At 52.4% G+C, this 13,948-nt stretch overlaps 1 protein-coding gene across 2 annotated transcripts in view; it reads right to left on the bottom strand.

Moving 5' to 3' along the window:
- Positions 1-877: 877 nt before the first annotated feature.
- The window catches only part of CCNY (cyclin Y), a gene marked incomplete at both ends in the record, with an annotated part of 84,627 nt that continues 71,556 nt past the window's right edge, over positions 878-13,948 (bottom strand). For both annotated transcript variants that reach the window (XM_080717137.1, XM_080717138.1), the window contains 7 exons: positions 878-994; positions 2,338-2,500; positions 3,459-3,625; positions 6,443-6,562; positions 6,650-6,707; positions 8,635-8,670; positions 12,873-12,973. In XM_080717137.1, the coding sequence (XP_080573263.1) occupies positions 878-994; positions 2,338-2,500; positions 3,459-3,625; positions 6,443-6,562; positions 6,650-6,707; positions 8,635-8,670; positions 12,873-12,973 (762 nt within the window). The remainder of the gene's footprint in view (positions 995-2,337; positions 2,501-3,458; positions 3,626-6,442; positions 6,563-6,649; positions 6,708-8,634; positions 8,671-12,872; positions 12,974-13,948) is intronic.

Below are 13,948 nucleotides of genomic sequence, written 5' to 3'. Positions count from 1 at the left end.
TAAAAATTGAGGAGAATATTGCTTGCGACCGTGGGCATGGAAGCAGAAGAGTGGACGAGGGGTGGGGGGCACGAAGTATGGGCCCCGGCGACCGGGACAGAGTCCTGGGGTCCCGCAGCCACGGCCTGAACATCTGTGTAACTGTGGCTTCTAGTCCGAGGGCCAAGCACGCACACCGCTCCAGCAACCGCAGGGATCGGAAGGCACGAGCCCCGTGCGGCCCCGGGTCTCCTTCGGGCAGGGCGGGGCGCTTGGTTCGGTACTGCCGTCCGGGAAGGACGGAGTGCCGGAGGCAGCGCACCCGGGGAGGAAGAAGGCTCCGGAGACAGCCCGCGGGGTGGCACAGAGAACAGCCAGGCTCTTTATTGGATGTCTGTGCCGTGGTGGGTACAAACTATGTTCTCTGCTCTGTGGGACCCAAACCAAAACAGAGTAAACGGAATGGACGAGAACCCCCAAAGCCAAAAAGCAGCAAGAAGGCAGGCAGGCGAGTCTCAGAGAGCACACGGGCCGTGCGCCTGCCTTTAATGCACGTCCGACTCTGCTACCTACGTGGCTTCTGCCCTGGTCACCCATGGCCCAGGCGGGGCTTGGGGGCCGGCCACCCCACCTGGCCACGGTCCCGCCTCTGCGCCTCGGGTCCTCTCGGCCGGGTCTGCTCCTGGGAAGGAGGCGCAGCGGGCGCTGGCGGCAGGAGAGGTGCGGCCGGGCTCTGGCCAGAGGCCAGAGGCCGTCCCGAGGCCAGGCCCTGGGCGGCCGCGGATGGACGGAGCTAAGAGTTAAAATGAACAGAAAAGGGAAAAGAAAACAAGGAAACCCCACCCCAAGTGAGGCTTTTCTCAAACAGGAGGAAGAGCTGCGGGCGGAGGGCGCGGCGTCAGGAGAGGATGGCGGGGGACCACCGTGGCAGGGGCAGGTGGTCGGCGCTGGCCGATCGCTTCCGCGTGGATCTTCTCAGGTCCCTGTACTTGTCCTCACACAAGCGCGAGATGGCCTGGGGCGGAGAGACACAGGTCAGCAGGCCGGCCTGGCCCAGCCTCCTCTCCCCAAGCCAGGGGCATTCTACCTCCGACCTACACCCTCAGCCAGCCCTATTTTTATTCTTTATTTTGAAATTTCAAAATTATTTATTTTGAAACAATATTTTGAGTTGCTGAGGGCCTAAGTAGCCGAGGCTGTCTGCAAACCGCAATCCTCCTGTCTCGGCCTCCTGAACGCGGGGATGACAAGCCTGTACCCCACGCCCGGCGTCCCCACACCCTCTGACAGCTGGCCAGTGGCTTTCCGTTCCCTTTTTCACTTGTATATTTGACCTTTATTTTTTCTCTACAAATAAAATCCTTGTTTAAGTTGGCAGTGAAGTTTAAGTTTAAAATACAGCAAAACAATCCCAGGTGCTGGTACTTAGGCACACCCAGAAAACCTAGCAGGGCTGGCTTGCTTGGGCAAAGTCCTTCTTTCTACTTAAGCTTCCTAAGTCGCCCCTGTCACCTCTCAGCTTACAAACAGGGTGAGTCTGAGGGGCAAACCCTAAGGACAGATAAGCTTTGCTCCTTGGAACCAGGATTTTTTTTTTCCCCCCAGTACTGGGGATGGAACCAAGTGTGGTATTTTTTTAAATATCTTTGATTCAAAATACAATCAATGCGTATTAAGTAAAAACAGGTGTTAAGGAGGTTGGTTACTAAGACATGAAGTTAGCACATGCCTATACTTTTAATACCTGGGAGGCTGAGACATAGTCAATGACTGAGTCCCATAGTCATTGACTAAATTTTAAATTAAATTTTTTTTAATTTTAATTTAAAAAATTATAGCCAGGGTGCTATAACTTAGCAACACCTTGTTTCAAAGTAAAAAATAGAACAGGCTAGGGGTGTGGCTCAGAGGCAGAATACCCTTGGGCTCAATCCCCAGTGCTCCCCAAAACACACAAAAATAAGAAGTTGCACAAATTATAATCAACTGCATTGGCTGGTAAACCCAAGGGCCTTGTCCTTATTTAATACCTAGCGGGAAGCCGGGCGTGGTAGCGCACGCTTGTAATCCCAGTACTTGGGAGACTGAGACAGGAGGATCGCGCAGGTTCAAAGCCAGCCTCAGCTACTTAGTGAGGCCCTCGGCAACTTAGAACCTGTTTCTAAATAAAACATACAATAAGTCTGGAGTATAGCCTTGAGGTAGAAAGCCCCTGGGTTCCATCCCCAGTACGACACACACACACACACACACACACACACACACACACACACACTAATACTACCTAGCAGGAGAAACCATCACTGTGGTCACACACTCCCGTGGTGGCCAGATGAGACAGTGTCTAAGACCTCCTACCTCCAGCTTGTGGGCCCTCTCCCGGCTCAGGGGCTCCAAGGGAAAGCTCAGGTTGTTTGCTTCTGCCAGAGAGCGAAGATCAAAGTAATACTTGGCGTAGACACTGGAGGGAACGTTGATGTTGAACTGGAGCAACTCGAGAAATTGCCTCTCCAGCTCGTTCCTGCAGAAGGGCAAGAGCAGCCCGGGCTGAGCCGCAGGACCAGCCTGGGAACCGCACCCCGCGGACGCCATCTGGTGGACTGCCGGGGGACGCCAGAGAGGCAGCTCCACGGCCAAATGGGTGGCACACGCTGATCTGCTTGGGGGTGGGGGGCGGAAGGCGGAGCCTGATCAACAGGAATCATCAGTGGATGTGCTTGGGGACCACTTCACATGCGCGCGTGGTGGGCCTGGCGGGGCCGCACCCACGGTCTGCTCGTGCACACCGCGGGCAGATGGCGCAGTCAAGAGCGATAGCATCCAGGGAGGGCCTCAGTCCAGCCACACAGAGAAGCATCCCCTCTGCACTCTCCCCAGCCCCTCCCACCTCCTGGGAGAGGGCTATAGGGGCTGTTTAGGGGTCCCCAACGGGAAGGAGCGGGGCCCGGGGGCATGTTGAGCTCAGAACGCGCTAGTGTCAAAGCAGCAGGGCCCAGGTCTTCAGAAGGGTTGGGAACCCTCTTCCAAGTTCCCAGGCCGCCCCACTCACACCTGGAGGGTGCACACAGGATCTTAGGCTCGAAGCCAGCCTCAGCTCTTAGTGAGGCTCTCTGCGACTTAGTGAGACCCTGTTTCCAAATAAAATATTAAATATACCTAGCGGGAGCGACTCCAGCAAGAGCGGCATCAGGCGACTCTCTGTTCGCCCTGCTGATTTTCAGCAGCTGAGCTCGCAAAGCAGGACCAGGCCGTGGAGAGGTCCTCCTGAGGCCAGCAGGTACACCTGCGACCTCAGCCTTTCCGCTCTAGCCAGGCCTGCCGCCCACAGTCTGTGGGGACACGGATGCTCTGTCCTCGGTCTGCAGTGAGATTCGGAGCCTGATACGAACTATCGCGGCACGGCCGTGTGCAGAGAGACCACTCACGTGCCCTCATCCCCCACGGAGCACACGCACAGCCGAAGGCCCGGAGCCACTCACATGTCCTCCACGGTGATGTCCTTCAGGATCTGGCAGTAATCCACGTTCCACACGGCCTGGTCGTCCCACACCTTGGAGGCCAGCAGGATCGCCCCCAGCACGATGCGCTTCCAGTTGGCCGGGCAGATGTCGATCTCCGCGTACGTCAAGAGCCTTTCGAGGTACACCTGGGGAGACATGGGCCGGAGCTAGTGCCACGGTTGCCCAGCACTCGTGTGTGTCAGGAAGCCCACAACTGTGTAACCCATGTGGCTGGCCTTCCAACAGGATCACCCGACCACGGTCATTTTGAAAAGGCCCAGGGACGGGATGGGCAGGAGGTCGCGCTCTGTGATTGGACGGCGGAGATGCAGCTGCGTCTTTCTCTCTTCTTTTTGGTGCTGGGGGTTGAACCCAGGGCATTCCTCCTCTGAGCTACACCCCTGCCCTACTGTATTTTGTATTTTGAAACAGGGTCTTATCTTTAAGAAGCAGCCCTAGGGATATTTGAAACTACAAATTACATAAAGTTAAAATAGAGATAACTTACTTATAGCCTTCATTTCTTAACTAAAACCAGAAAAGACAAGCAAGAGTAGTAGGGGGGCAAAAGGAATGGGTAGAGATTCCTGTATCAGTTCAACCTCTGAACCCAAGAAATAAAAGTCCTGTCTAAACACAGCAAAAGATGGGCTGATGCTTGCTATCTTCAAGTTTATACATTATTCCTGTAGATGACTTGATCATTTCCCTGAGGTCATCTGCACGGGAAATTGTCATGTAACCTGTACTCTCATAATAAATATATACCCCTGCCCTGTAAAAAAAAAAAGAAAAGAAAAAAAGAAAAAGAAACAGGGTCTTGCTAAGTTGCTGAGAATGGCCTCAAATCTGCAGTCTTCCTGTCTCTGTCATGCCCAGTGTAGATGGACCCTGACGAAGCCCAGAGGCACACACCATGTGTGTCCACTTGTCTATCAGTGGACACCCGAGCTGCTTCCTCCTTCTGACTACTGTCAACGATTCTGCTGTGGACACTGGTGTATAAATCTCTGGTCCAGTCTGTGCTTCTGATTATTATTTGTGTGTATGTATGGTATTTAAGATAGATCTGAGGGGCTGTCTACCTCCGGGCTACACACCCGACCTATTTTATATTTTATTTGGAAACAGGGTCTCACTTAAGTTGCTGAGAGCCCCACTCACTAAGTAGCCGAGGCCGGCTTCGAACCTGCGCGATCCTCCTGTCTCAGCCTCCCAAGCGCGGGGATTGCAAGCGGGCGCCACCACGCTCAGCTCGATGATTTTGAATGTAACTCAGAAGAGGAGCTGTGGGCCAGACAGACTCCACATACAGTCACCTAAGGACCCTCCGCACGTCCTTCGGCAGCAGCCGCACCACCTAGCAGCCCATCGGGCTCCATTTCCTTACCCCACCCCACACCCGGCACGCTCTGCCAGGAAGGGCGGGAGGAGTGGTCTTCCCAGGGGTGTGAAGGGGGAGCAGTGGTGATGCTGATCCCATGAGCCTCTTTTTAAAATGCTTACAACAATTTAGAAATAACACCCAATATCAAAGGACTTTCAGCTGGCTGGGTCCCAAGAATTGTCCCAGAATAAAAATCTCTTTATTGGAATCTTTTGTATTTCTGTGAATCACAGGGTAATTTCTATAGTTTCTATCAAACAGGTTTGAAAATGGAACTCTGCACAAGAAAGAAGCAGAATTCAACAGGCACTGTCCATGCAGTTTTTAAAAAATTGCTGTTTAAAACAGAGGAAACGTCCAGTGCCATAATTACCCATAGTATGTGATCCCTGTGGTACTGGGGACTGACCCCAGGGCGGCTCCACCTCAGAGCCAGACCCCAGCCAAAGTCGGCCTGCGAGCCGGTCACCTAGGATGGGGAGCCAGCCAGCTCCCGAGGACAAGACCAGTGGCAGGTCCAGGAGTCGCCTCCGCTCTGGGCTCGCTGGAGGGGCTTCTTGTACTCTCAACCAAAGTCCCTGGTTCCGAGCTGGGTGAGCTTCCTTCTGTCACTGAGGCCCACACAGGACGGAAGCGGGCATGGCTCTGAGCACCATGCGCGTCGGACGGCTCCTGGGGAACGAGTGGACGCCGGAAGGCAGCAGGTGCCAGGCCTTGCACCTACTCACGCCAGGCGTCAACCTCCTCCTGCTGTGGCTGGGACTTACAAGGTGTCCTCATGGGAAAACCTAACCTGGTGCAGGGGGTTGCAGTTCAGTGACCTCGCCCTCTGTTTAAAATTTCCTATATTAATTTCCTCACGGATGGATATCATTAAGAGGCAACTTGAGGCATATTCTGCAAGGGCTAAAAAAATTATATTTGTGAGCCACACAGTGGTGCATGCCTATGATCCCCGTGCTTGAGAGGCTGAGCCAACAGGATCGCAAGTTCGAGGCTAGCCTCAGCAACCGTGTGAGGCCCTCAGCAACTCAGCGAGACCCTGTTTCAAAATAAAAAATAAGGTAGGGCTGGGGGTGTCAGAGTTTAGAATACCCCTGGATTCAATTGCACTGTATGTAGCTCAGATAAGAAATTACTTTGCCTGTGAACGGTCTGAGTATCTTCTAGGTACAATTGTATGAAATTGGCAAGTCAGAGCCAAGCAATACACAACATTCCTAGCTGGGCATGATGGTGCATGCCTATACCTGGGAGGCTGAGACAGGAGGATCATAGGTTCGAGTCCAGCCTCAGCAACTTAGTGAGACCCTGCTTCAAAAAATAAATAGTAATAGTAATAATAACAATAAAATAGGGCTGGGGTGTGGCTCAGGGGTAGAAAGCCCCTGTGCTCCCAGTACCCTGCCCCAAGTGGGCTGTCCAGCACACCTGCAGGACCCCTCGGCCTTCCCTGGGCCCCAGTGTGCCTCTGTGACTGACTGTCCCGAAGCCAGAGGTCCCCAGCCCAGAGGCAGGCCCGGTCCGCCCCCTTGCGGCACGGCAGGCGTGCTGGCTGGCCACCCGACCCACTGACCAGGGTGACGATGGCGCACTCGGCCGTCAGCTGAGCCGCGCTGAACAGCGTCCGCACGAACCGGTAGATGTGCTTCTGCTCCGGGTTGTGTCTGTCGTAGTCTGGTGGCACTTCGGACTTCTGGGGAGGAAGAAGCTTGCACGTGAATAGTGGCCCGACAGAGCAAACTACCAACAATCTCATGAAAGGCAAGGAGGAAGAGATTACCGAGAGAGGGTGGAGGTTTTCATCAAAAATATCTAAGAGCACCCTTCCATCTGGGTCCCTGGGGGAGAAACAGGAGAAGTGGCGTTTACTATCCGCAACAACCAGTGTCATTCCAAGGAAAGCAAGCGCGTTTCGCTTCGGCTGCACCTCGAGGTCAGAACAGGGCCAGCCCTGCGAGGCGCTGCCAGCGGCTGCTGAGAAGGGATTGTTTTCTTGGGCACAACAAGCCTTTTTGTTTGAATAGAACGTGGCGCCAAAACATTGAGTTGAAATTATCTATGCTTCCTTTATGAAGCATAAATCGAGATTCTCGTTTTCTGAGCTTTCAAATGAACCAATCTCTGCAGAAGGACTTATATTTCCCCTAATCCTCCTCTGAGCCAGGCAGACCCAGGGCAGGAAGGAACACTGTGCGGGCCCTGCAGGTCGGCAGGAAACGTCCCCAGCGCGCAGCCCGGCAGCCGCGTTAACGAAGAGCTTCAAGAGAGCATACTGAAAATGTTCTGAGGACTGTTCACGCGTGATCTGCACACCTCGGGAAGGGCGGCTGCTGTTCTAAGCTGGAGACTGCACTGACTCTGCAGAATGGCTGTGGATGTCGGCAGTACCTGGGGCTGCGGCTCCAGGAACCAGCCGCCATCAGAGCCACCCCGAAACCACCCGCCTGCTTCCACTGCTTGATGCCATTCGAGTTTTGCTTAAGATGTTCTTCTTTAAAAGCTAAATCTGGGCCGGGCGTGGTGGCGCACGCTTGTAATCCCCGAGCTTGGGAGGCAGAGACAGGAGGATCGCGCAGGTTTGAAGCCAGCTGTGCGCGCGCGCTGGCTTAGGAGACCCTGTTTCCAAATAAAAATGTAAAAATAGGTCTGGGAGTGTAGCCCGGAGGTAGAAGGGCTTCCAGGAACCCCAGTGCCACAAAAAAAAAAAAAAGCTAAATCCGGCCAGGTGTGGTAGCGTGCCTGTGATCCCAGTACTTGGGCTACTGAGACAGGAGGATCGTGGGTGTGAGGGCAGTCTCAGAGACTTAGTGAGACCCTGTTTCCAAATTTAAAAGGAGGGGGAGAGCTGAGTATGAAGCATGGAGCTACATAGAATGCCTCTGGTTCAAGGCTTATCACCAAAATAAATACCTAAATAAATAAACAAGTAAATAAATAGGGCTTAATCTTCAGGCTTAAGGCAAAAGTCGTAGTGTTGATTCTTTTTTTCCATACTAGGGATTGAACCCAGGGACATTCTACCTTCGAGCTACACACCCAGGCCTATTTTTTATTCTTTATCTTGAAAAGGGTCTAAGTTTTGGAGGGCCTCACTAAGTACCTGAGGCTGGCTGTGAACCTGTGATCCTCTGGTCTCAGCCTCCCAAGTACTGGGATTACAAGTGTGTGCCACCATGCTCAGCTTAATGTTGAATTTTTAAAAATTCACAAATAAGGGTATTCTTACATGTTTCATATTGAAAGTAGTTTTATGTTTAGTTTTTTAAATTTCCTGTTTCAACTCAACTTTTTAAGCTAACTGAACTACTGCCAGATACACTTACCAAAGATGGTCTACATTTTTAAAATGTCAAAGGAGTTTATGCCTAATGAACTAATAAAGCAGTTTATGCCTAAATGTGCACCAAAATTTCCCTGAGTAAATTCAAACCATACATTTAATTTTTCATGTTAATTCTGCACATAGTAAATTTTAAAATAAAATTTCATAAAAGAATGTTCAAACAAACTCTACAGCCTCTAAAGGATGACGAGGCCTCTCGCTCAGTAGGTTTTGTTCCACTTGACTGGTCAAGCCACAAATGCCTATTTGGTGCACTACAATTCAGAAGTCGTTCAGCTCTTACCTGAGAAGTCTCTGTGACTTATGTACCTTTAGAAATTCTACAAAATATGAATTAAGAATATAAAATTCAAAGGTTGAAGCAACTGGGACAGGAAGAACGCCAGATGACGGATTTTCCGCGCGGTCAACCAGCGACGTACCTGTTTTTGATGTGGTAATATATCGCAAGAGCTACGCTGAAAAATAAAACGCAGGAGGTCAGCACTTCGGGAGCACAGTCGAGGTTCATGTCATCTATCGAGTGGGCATCAATGTTCAAATAAGAGCCGACCGGTCAGAACAGTCCCATTCGTGCAACACGCTGACCAAGAAAACGCACTCTTCAAATGAGCAATCTCTCACACACTCCCAGGAATCGTTAAAACCTTCCCAGACACAACAGAACTTCAAATGATATTTAAAATCAAACCGGTCTATGAAAAATTTTAAACTTTTCTCACTTGTAAAATACAGACCCTCTGAAAAGGCTGGCGATATGGACTGGACAGCTCTAAAACCCCCAGCTCAGCCGGGCGCGGTGGGCGCGCTTGTCATCCCAGCATTCGGGAGGCTGAGACCGGAGGATCGCGGTTCGCCGCCAGTCTCAGCTACTTAGTGAGGTCCTTGCAACTCAGTGAGACCCGGTTTCAAAATAAAGAATAAAAAAAAAAATGGCAGGGGGTGTAGCTCGGAGGTCAAATATTCCTGGGTTCCATCACCAGACCCGCAAAAAAAATAAATAAATAAAACCCCCAACTCCTTGCCTACTGGTTTAGAAAATTAGCAATTTCTTTATTACTATCAGAAAAATATGAGAATCACTGATAGCCATTGGCTATTTTTTCCCCATTAAATCACTTGCCTCTTGGCAAACTATACAACCCGCCCACTCACTTGCTGAAAGGGCACAGACTTAGTTTAAAAGACTGAAATGGAGCCAGGCGCGGTGGCGCACACTTGTAATCCCCGCACTTGGGAGGCTGAGACAGGAGGATCGCACAGGTTCGAAGCCAGCCTCAGCTACTTAGTGAGGCTCTCGGCAACTTAGGGAGACCCTGTTTCCAAATAAAATATTAAATAGGTCTGGGAGTATAGCCTGGAGGTAGAAAGCCTCTGGGTTCCACCCCCAGTACCACCAAAAAAAAGAAAAGAAAAGAAAGAGTGAGGCTCTCAGCAATTTAGTGAGACCCTCTTTCTAAATAAAATGTAAAAAATAGGTCAGAGGTAGAAAGCCCCTGGGTTCCATCTCCAGTCCCACAAAAAAGAAAAAAAGAATTTTTTTCTAACTGTAAAATACATTTTATTCATGGTAGAAAATTTGGAAAGTATAGGAACTATAGAGAAAAATCATTCCTTTGCTGAGAGATTATCATTAGCTGTAGATACAGTTCCTCACTTCTATTCATATATGTGTAATCAGACAGGCTCACATCTGACCTCTCCTTACCATGTTAAACCTTTTTCTGAACGTTAGCATTCCTCGAAAGCATGGTTTTATCCCATCATCTGTCGCTGGCTAACACAGAGCCAGCCACCGGCTGCATGTCTAAGCTGTTTCTCTATGCGGCAGTTACACTGATCACGATGGACACAGCGTGTCTGTGCCATCCATGCGGTTTCCAGTAGGAAGCACCGTAACTGGAAGTCCTCGGCCTGCAGCCGCTGGGCACGGAGCCTGCGAGCTAACGCCAGCTCAGCCTCCCGGCTCCTGGGTCCAGGCTTCCCGCCGGCAGCTCCTCCCGCCTGGCGTCTCCGGCACCCGAGCTGCTGAGGAGGCTGTGGCTGGTGTGAAAGGGCCTCAGAAGCTAACCCGGCAGAATTATGACCCCTGGGCTTTCAAAGTACGTTCACACACGTTAACAGCCGGCCCTGCTGCAGGAAACAGTGGCTGAGCCTGGTTCTGTTCTGTGGTGCCAGGACTCTGGCCACGGTGGCTCTGGACAGAAGGAAGAAATTACCGTTTCATTGAGTAATAGTCCACGCCAGGAGTTCTTTTCTAATCTAATGTCAGATGTTGATGGAGTGTCTCATAGGGCTGGGTTTAGTGTGTAGTGATCAACTTATACCTTTGACTGATTGTAAAGGAAATGGTCTCTGCGCTTCCCTGCAAAGAACACGGCACAGACCAGGCGCCTGGACGGGCCTCAGGCCAGCTTGGGAGACTACGCCTCCCCTCACTACACCTAATCCACCCCCCAGGCCTTCGTTTCCTCCCTACAAAATCAGGACAGCGTTACCCACACCACACCACAGAGTCGCTATACAAGCCGGGCGCAGAGGCACAACCAGAATCCCAGCACTTGGGAGGCTGGGACAGGAGGATTGCAGGTTCAAGGCCAGCCTCCCCAACTTATCAAAACTGTTTCAAAATAAAAATACAAATGGCTGGGGTATAACTCGGAGGAAGAATGCCCTCGGGTTCAATCTCCAGAGGAAGTTAGGAAAGAAAAAAAAGAAAAGCATTGCCTCAAACACAAGTTTCTAAAACGAAAGCATCTGTTATCACTATTCCCTATCAACAGGTCTCTGGCTTCTGCAGCCTGAGTGAATGGCTGCAGGCCCCAGGACAGGCGCTCCGGGGGCCTCCTCCCCCCAAGCTGGCCTGCTGGAGGCTCTGGTTCCTGGGCCAGGGGCCCTGCAAGGCTGTCAGTGCCGTGCCTGGTGCCCCCCCCCCAGGGAGAAGAGTCCATCTGGACACGGTCCACTCGGCTGCTTTACCCATCGCTAGGAAGGAAGGCGACGCCGGGGAGGGCTGCCCGAGAGGACAACTGACCACCGCCTTCCTGAGCGCCAGAGCACCAGGCCGGCACACCGCACGGCAGAGCCAAGACCGACCAGCAAGGCCAGGGCGTGTGGCGCACGGGCGCAGAGGACCGCCTGGAGAGGAGGCGCCGTGCCTGCTGCCCGGCCCTGGAGGCCAGCTAGCCCCGGGCTCGACCTCGGCCTCACCATCCCTCCTGGGGCTGTCACGGAATCTGGTGGGGAAGGGCTGGCCGTGGAGGCCCGGAGCGCGGCTGGCAGACTAGGTTCATATCAGCTGTCGGCATTCAGGGGCTCGGCGGGAAAACCAGGTTCTCAAAATAAGACTCTTTGCAGAAAGGATAGTCACTGTCTGAGTACTAAGGCTTTCTACTCGTGTGTGTGTGTGTGTGTGTGTGTGTGTGTGTGTGTGTGTGTGTGTGTGTGTGTACGTGCGCGCACGTGCAGTACTGGGGATTGAACCCAGGGGTGTTCGACCAATGAGCCACGCCCCCAGCCCTTTTTACTTAGAAACAGGGACTCACTGCATTGCTGAGGCTGGCCTTGACCCTGTGATCCTCTGTGTCAGCTTCCCTAGTCCTAGGATTCCAGGCACGTGCCACCACAGTGTAGATAAAACAGCCAGGTTTTTGCAGTCGGGCTGAGCACCACAGGCCCAGCGGCGGAGTTCGCCAGATCTCGACCAAGGCCGGCTGCCATCCCAGAGACACTGGAAGGTCACAGGGAGACAGGGCTCCTGCCTATCACACAGGAAGCCAGAGCCCCAGAGGGGAGGGCTCCCACCCAGGACTCCCCTCGCAGGAGTCCACCTTAAGGAAGGAGCGCCCCGCCCAGGGTCCACTCAGAGCCCGCACTGGCGGCACGGGTCGGGTTCCGGCTGCAGCAAGCACACGTTTACCCTGCGGAGCAGGTGCCCTGCCCAGCCCGGAGTCCTAAACAGAACTGCACAGGAGGCTTCTTTTATTTAGAAGGTAAAATATTAGCAGAGCTACACCAGGATGCGCCTATCAAAGGAAACCATGAGAGCCTGGCATGGTGGCGCACACCTGCGATCCCAGTGTATGCCCTCCCCGAGGCAGGAGGGTCATAGGTTCAAGACCAGACTCAGAAACCTAGCAAGACCTTGTTTCAGAACAACAAAAAAAAATTTTTTTAAGGGTTGGGGGTAAAGCTGGGCGTGGTGGCACACGCTTGTAATCCCAGCATTTGGGAGGCTGAAACAGGAGGATCACGGTTCGCGGACAGCCTCAGCTACTTAGTGAGGCCCTGTTTCAAAATAAAGAATAAAAAATTGGGCAGGGGGTGTAGCTCGGAGGTCAAATGCCTCTGGGTTCCATCCCCAGACCCGCAAAATAATATATAAAAAGGGTTGGGGGTAGAACGTCCCTGGGTCCAATTCCCAGTACTATTAAAAAAAAGCATGCACAAAAATTAAAAGAAAAACATTTTAGGCCATCTATGTTTAAAATGTTTTAAAACGTTGATCCTTTATGTAAATAGTAATATGCACAAATATTTCCAAAACCCCACATCTTAACGACCACAGTCACTTTCTCAGAAGAATTCCCATGTTGTCCGCCAGTGCCCAGCCCCGCTGAGCTCTCGGGTGAGGCCCTGGGCAGCACGGAGTGATACCCACCATTTAATGGTGTACTTGAGGTTCGGCTGGCTGACTGTGCTGTCGTCGAGGAAGATGGTGGAGCAGGAGCTGTACTTCCTTGCTATCTGTCCGGGAGGGCGCTGGAAGACAGGGTGGAGCAGAGAATTAGCAGGCATGGAAGTCGCCCAGGGAACACCACCGTCCCGTTTAACTCTCAGACCAGAGGGGACGGTCCAGCGGGCGAGGCCGATGGCACCGTACCCTTAGCAGCCTTAGTGAGGAGGTGTGACTGCCCCTGCTCGTCCCAGCCCCTCACCGGGAGGGCAGGGAGCCTCCCAAAGGGTCAGAGAGCGCCTTCCAGGGCACAGAGCCAGCGTCGGGATGCATGCAAGCCAAGCGGGCGCTCTGCCGCTAAAGGCCCACCGGCGAGCTGGAATCCCCACCGTGCGCACCGGGGGCCGCTGCCGAGGCCTCTACGCCGGGCAAGGTTGCTTTGGGGGCCCACGGAAACTGCAGCCAGGCTTGATTTAGAATCTGCTAGTAAACCTTCAATTTCAACAGGAAAATTTACAAAGATATTCTTCCGATGAGGTTGAAGCGCAACACTGTGAAGAAGACACTTTGTTAACCCGCCCGTGGGGCCCTGGGAAGCAGCTTCTGAAGGGCGGGTCCTCTGTGACGCGTGGCCGTCAGTAAGCTCCTGCTCATTCATCCCCATGGCTCCTTCTTTCAGAAACAAACAGGTTTTGAGAGCCATGGAGAAGGTTACAATGAAGAACTACTTCCGTAATGAACACAGATTTTCAGCTTGCCGTTGGGGCGGTGTGCCTTCAAGACGTCCGTCTCAATGATTCCTGATCGGGAAGAATATCAAATCGCTGGGTGGCGCACGCCTGTAATGTCAGCACTTGGGAGGGTGAGGCAGGAAGGCTGCAGGTTCAAGGCCAGCCTCAGCAACTTAGTAAGACCCTGTTTCTAAATACATACATGTGTACACATGGCTGGAGGTATACTTAGAGGTTCCCTCCCTAGCACCAAAACACACAAAAATATAATCATGCACATGGGTTTGCAGTGCTAAGGGTCCTCTGCAGCACCCCAACCGAATCCCTCAG

This window comes from Muscardinus avellanarius, assembly GCF_963383645.1.
Source record: "Muscardinus avellanarius genome assembly, chromosome: 20".
In the NCBI taxonomy this organism is placed as follows: domain Eukaryota; kingdom Metazoa; phylum Chordata; class Mammalia; order Rodentia; family Gliridae; genus Muscardinus; species Muscardinus avellanarius.
Note: the sequence above shows the minus strand (reverse complement) of the source record. Positions and strands in the feature narration are given on the sequence as shown.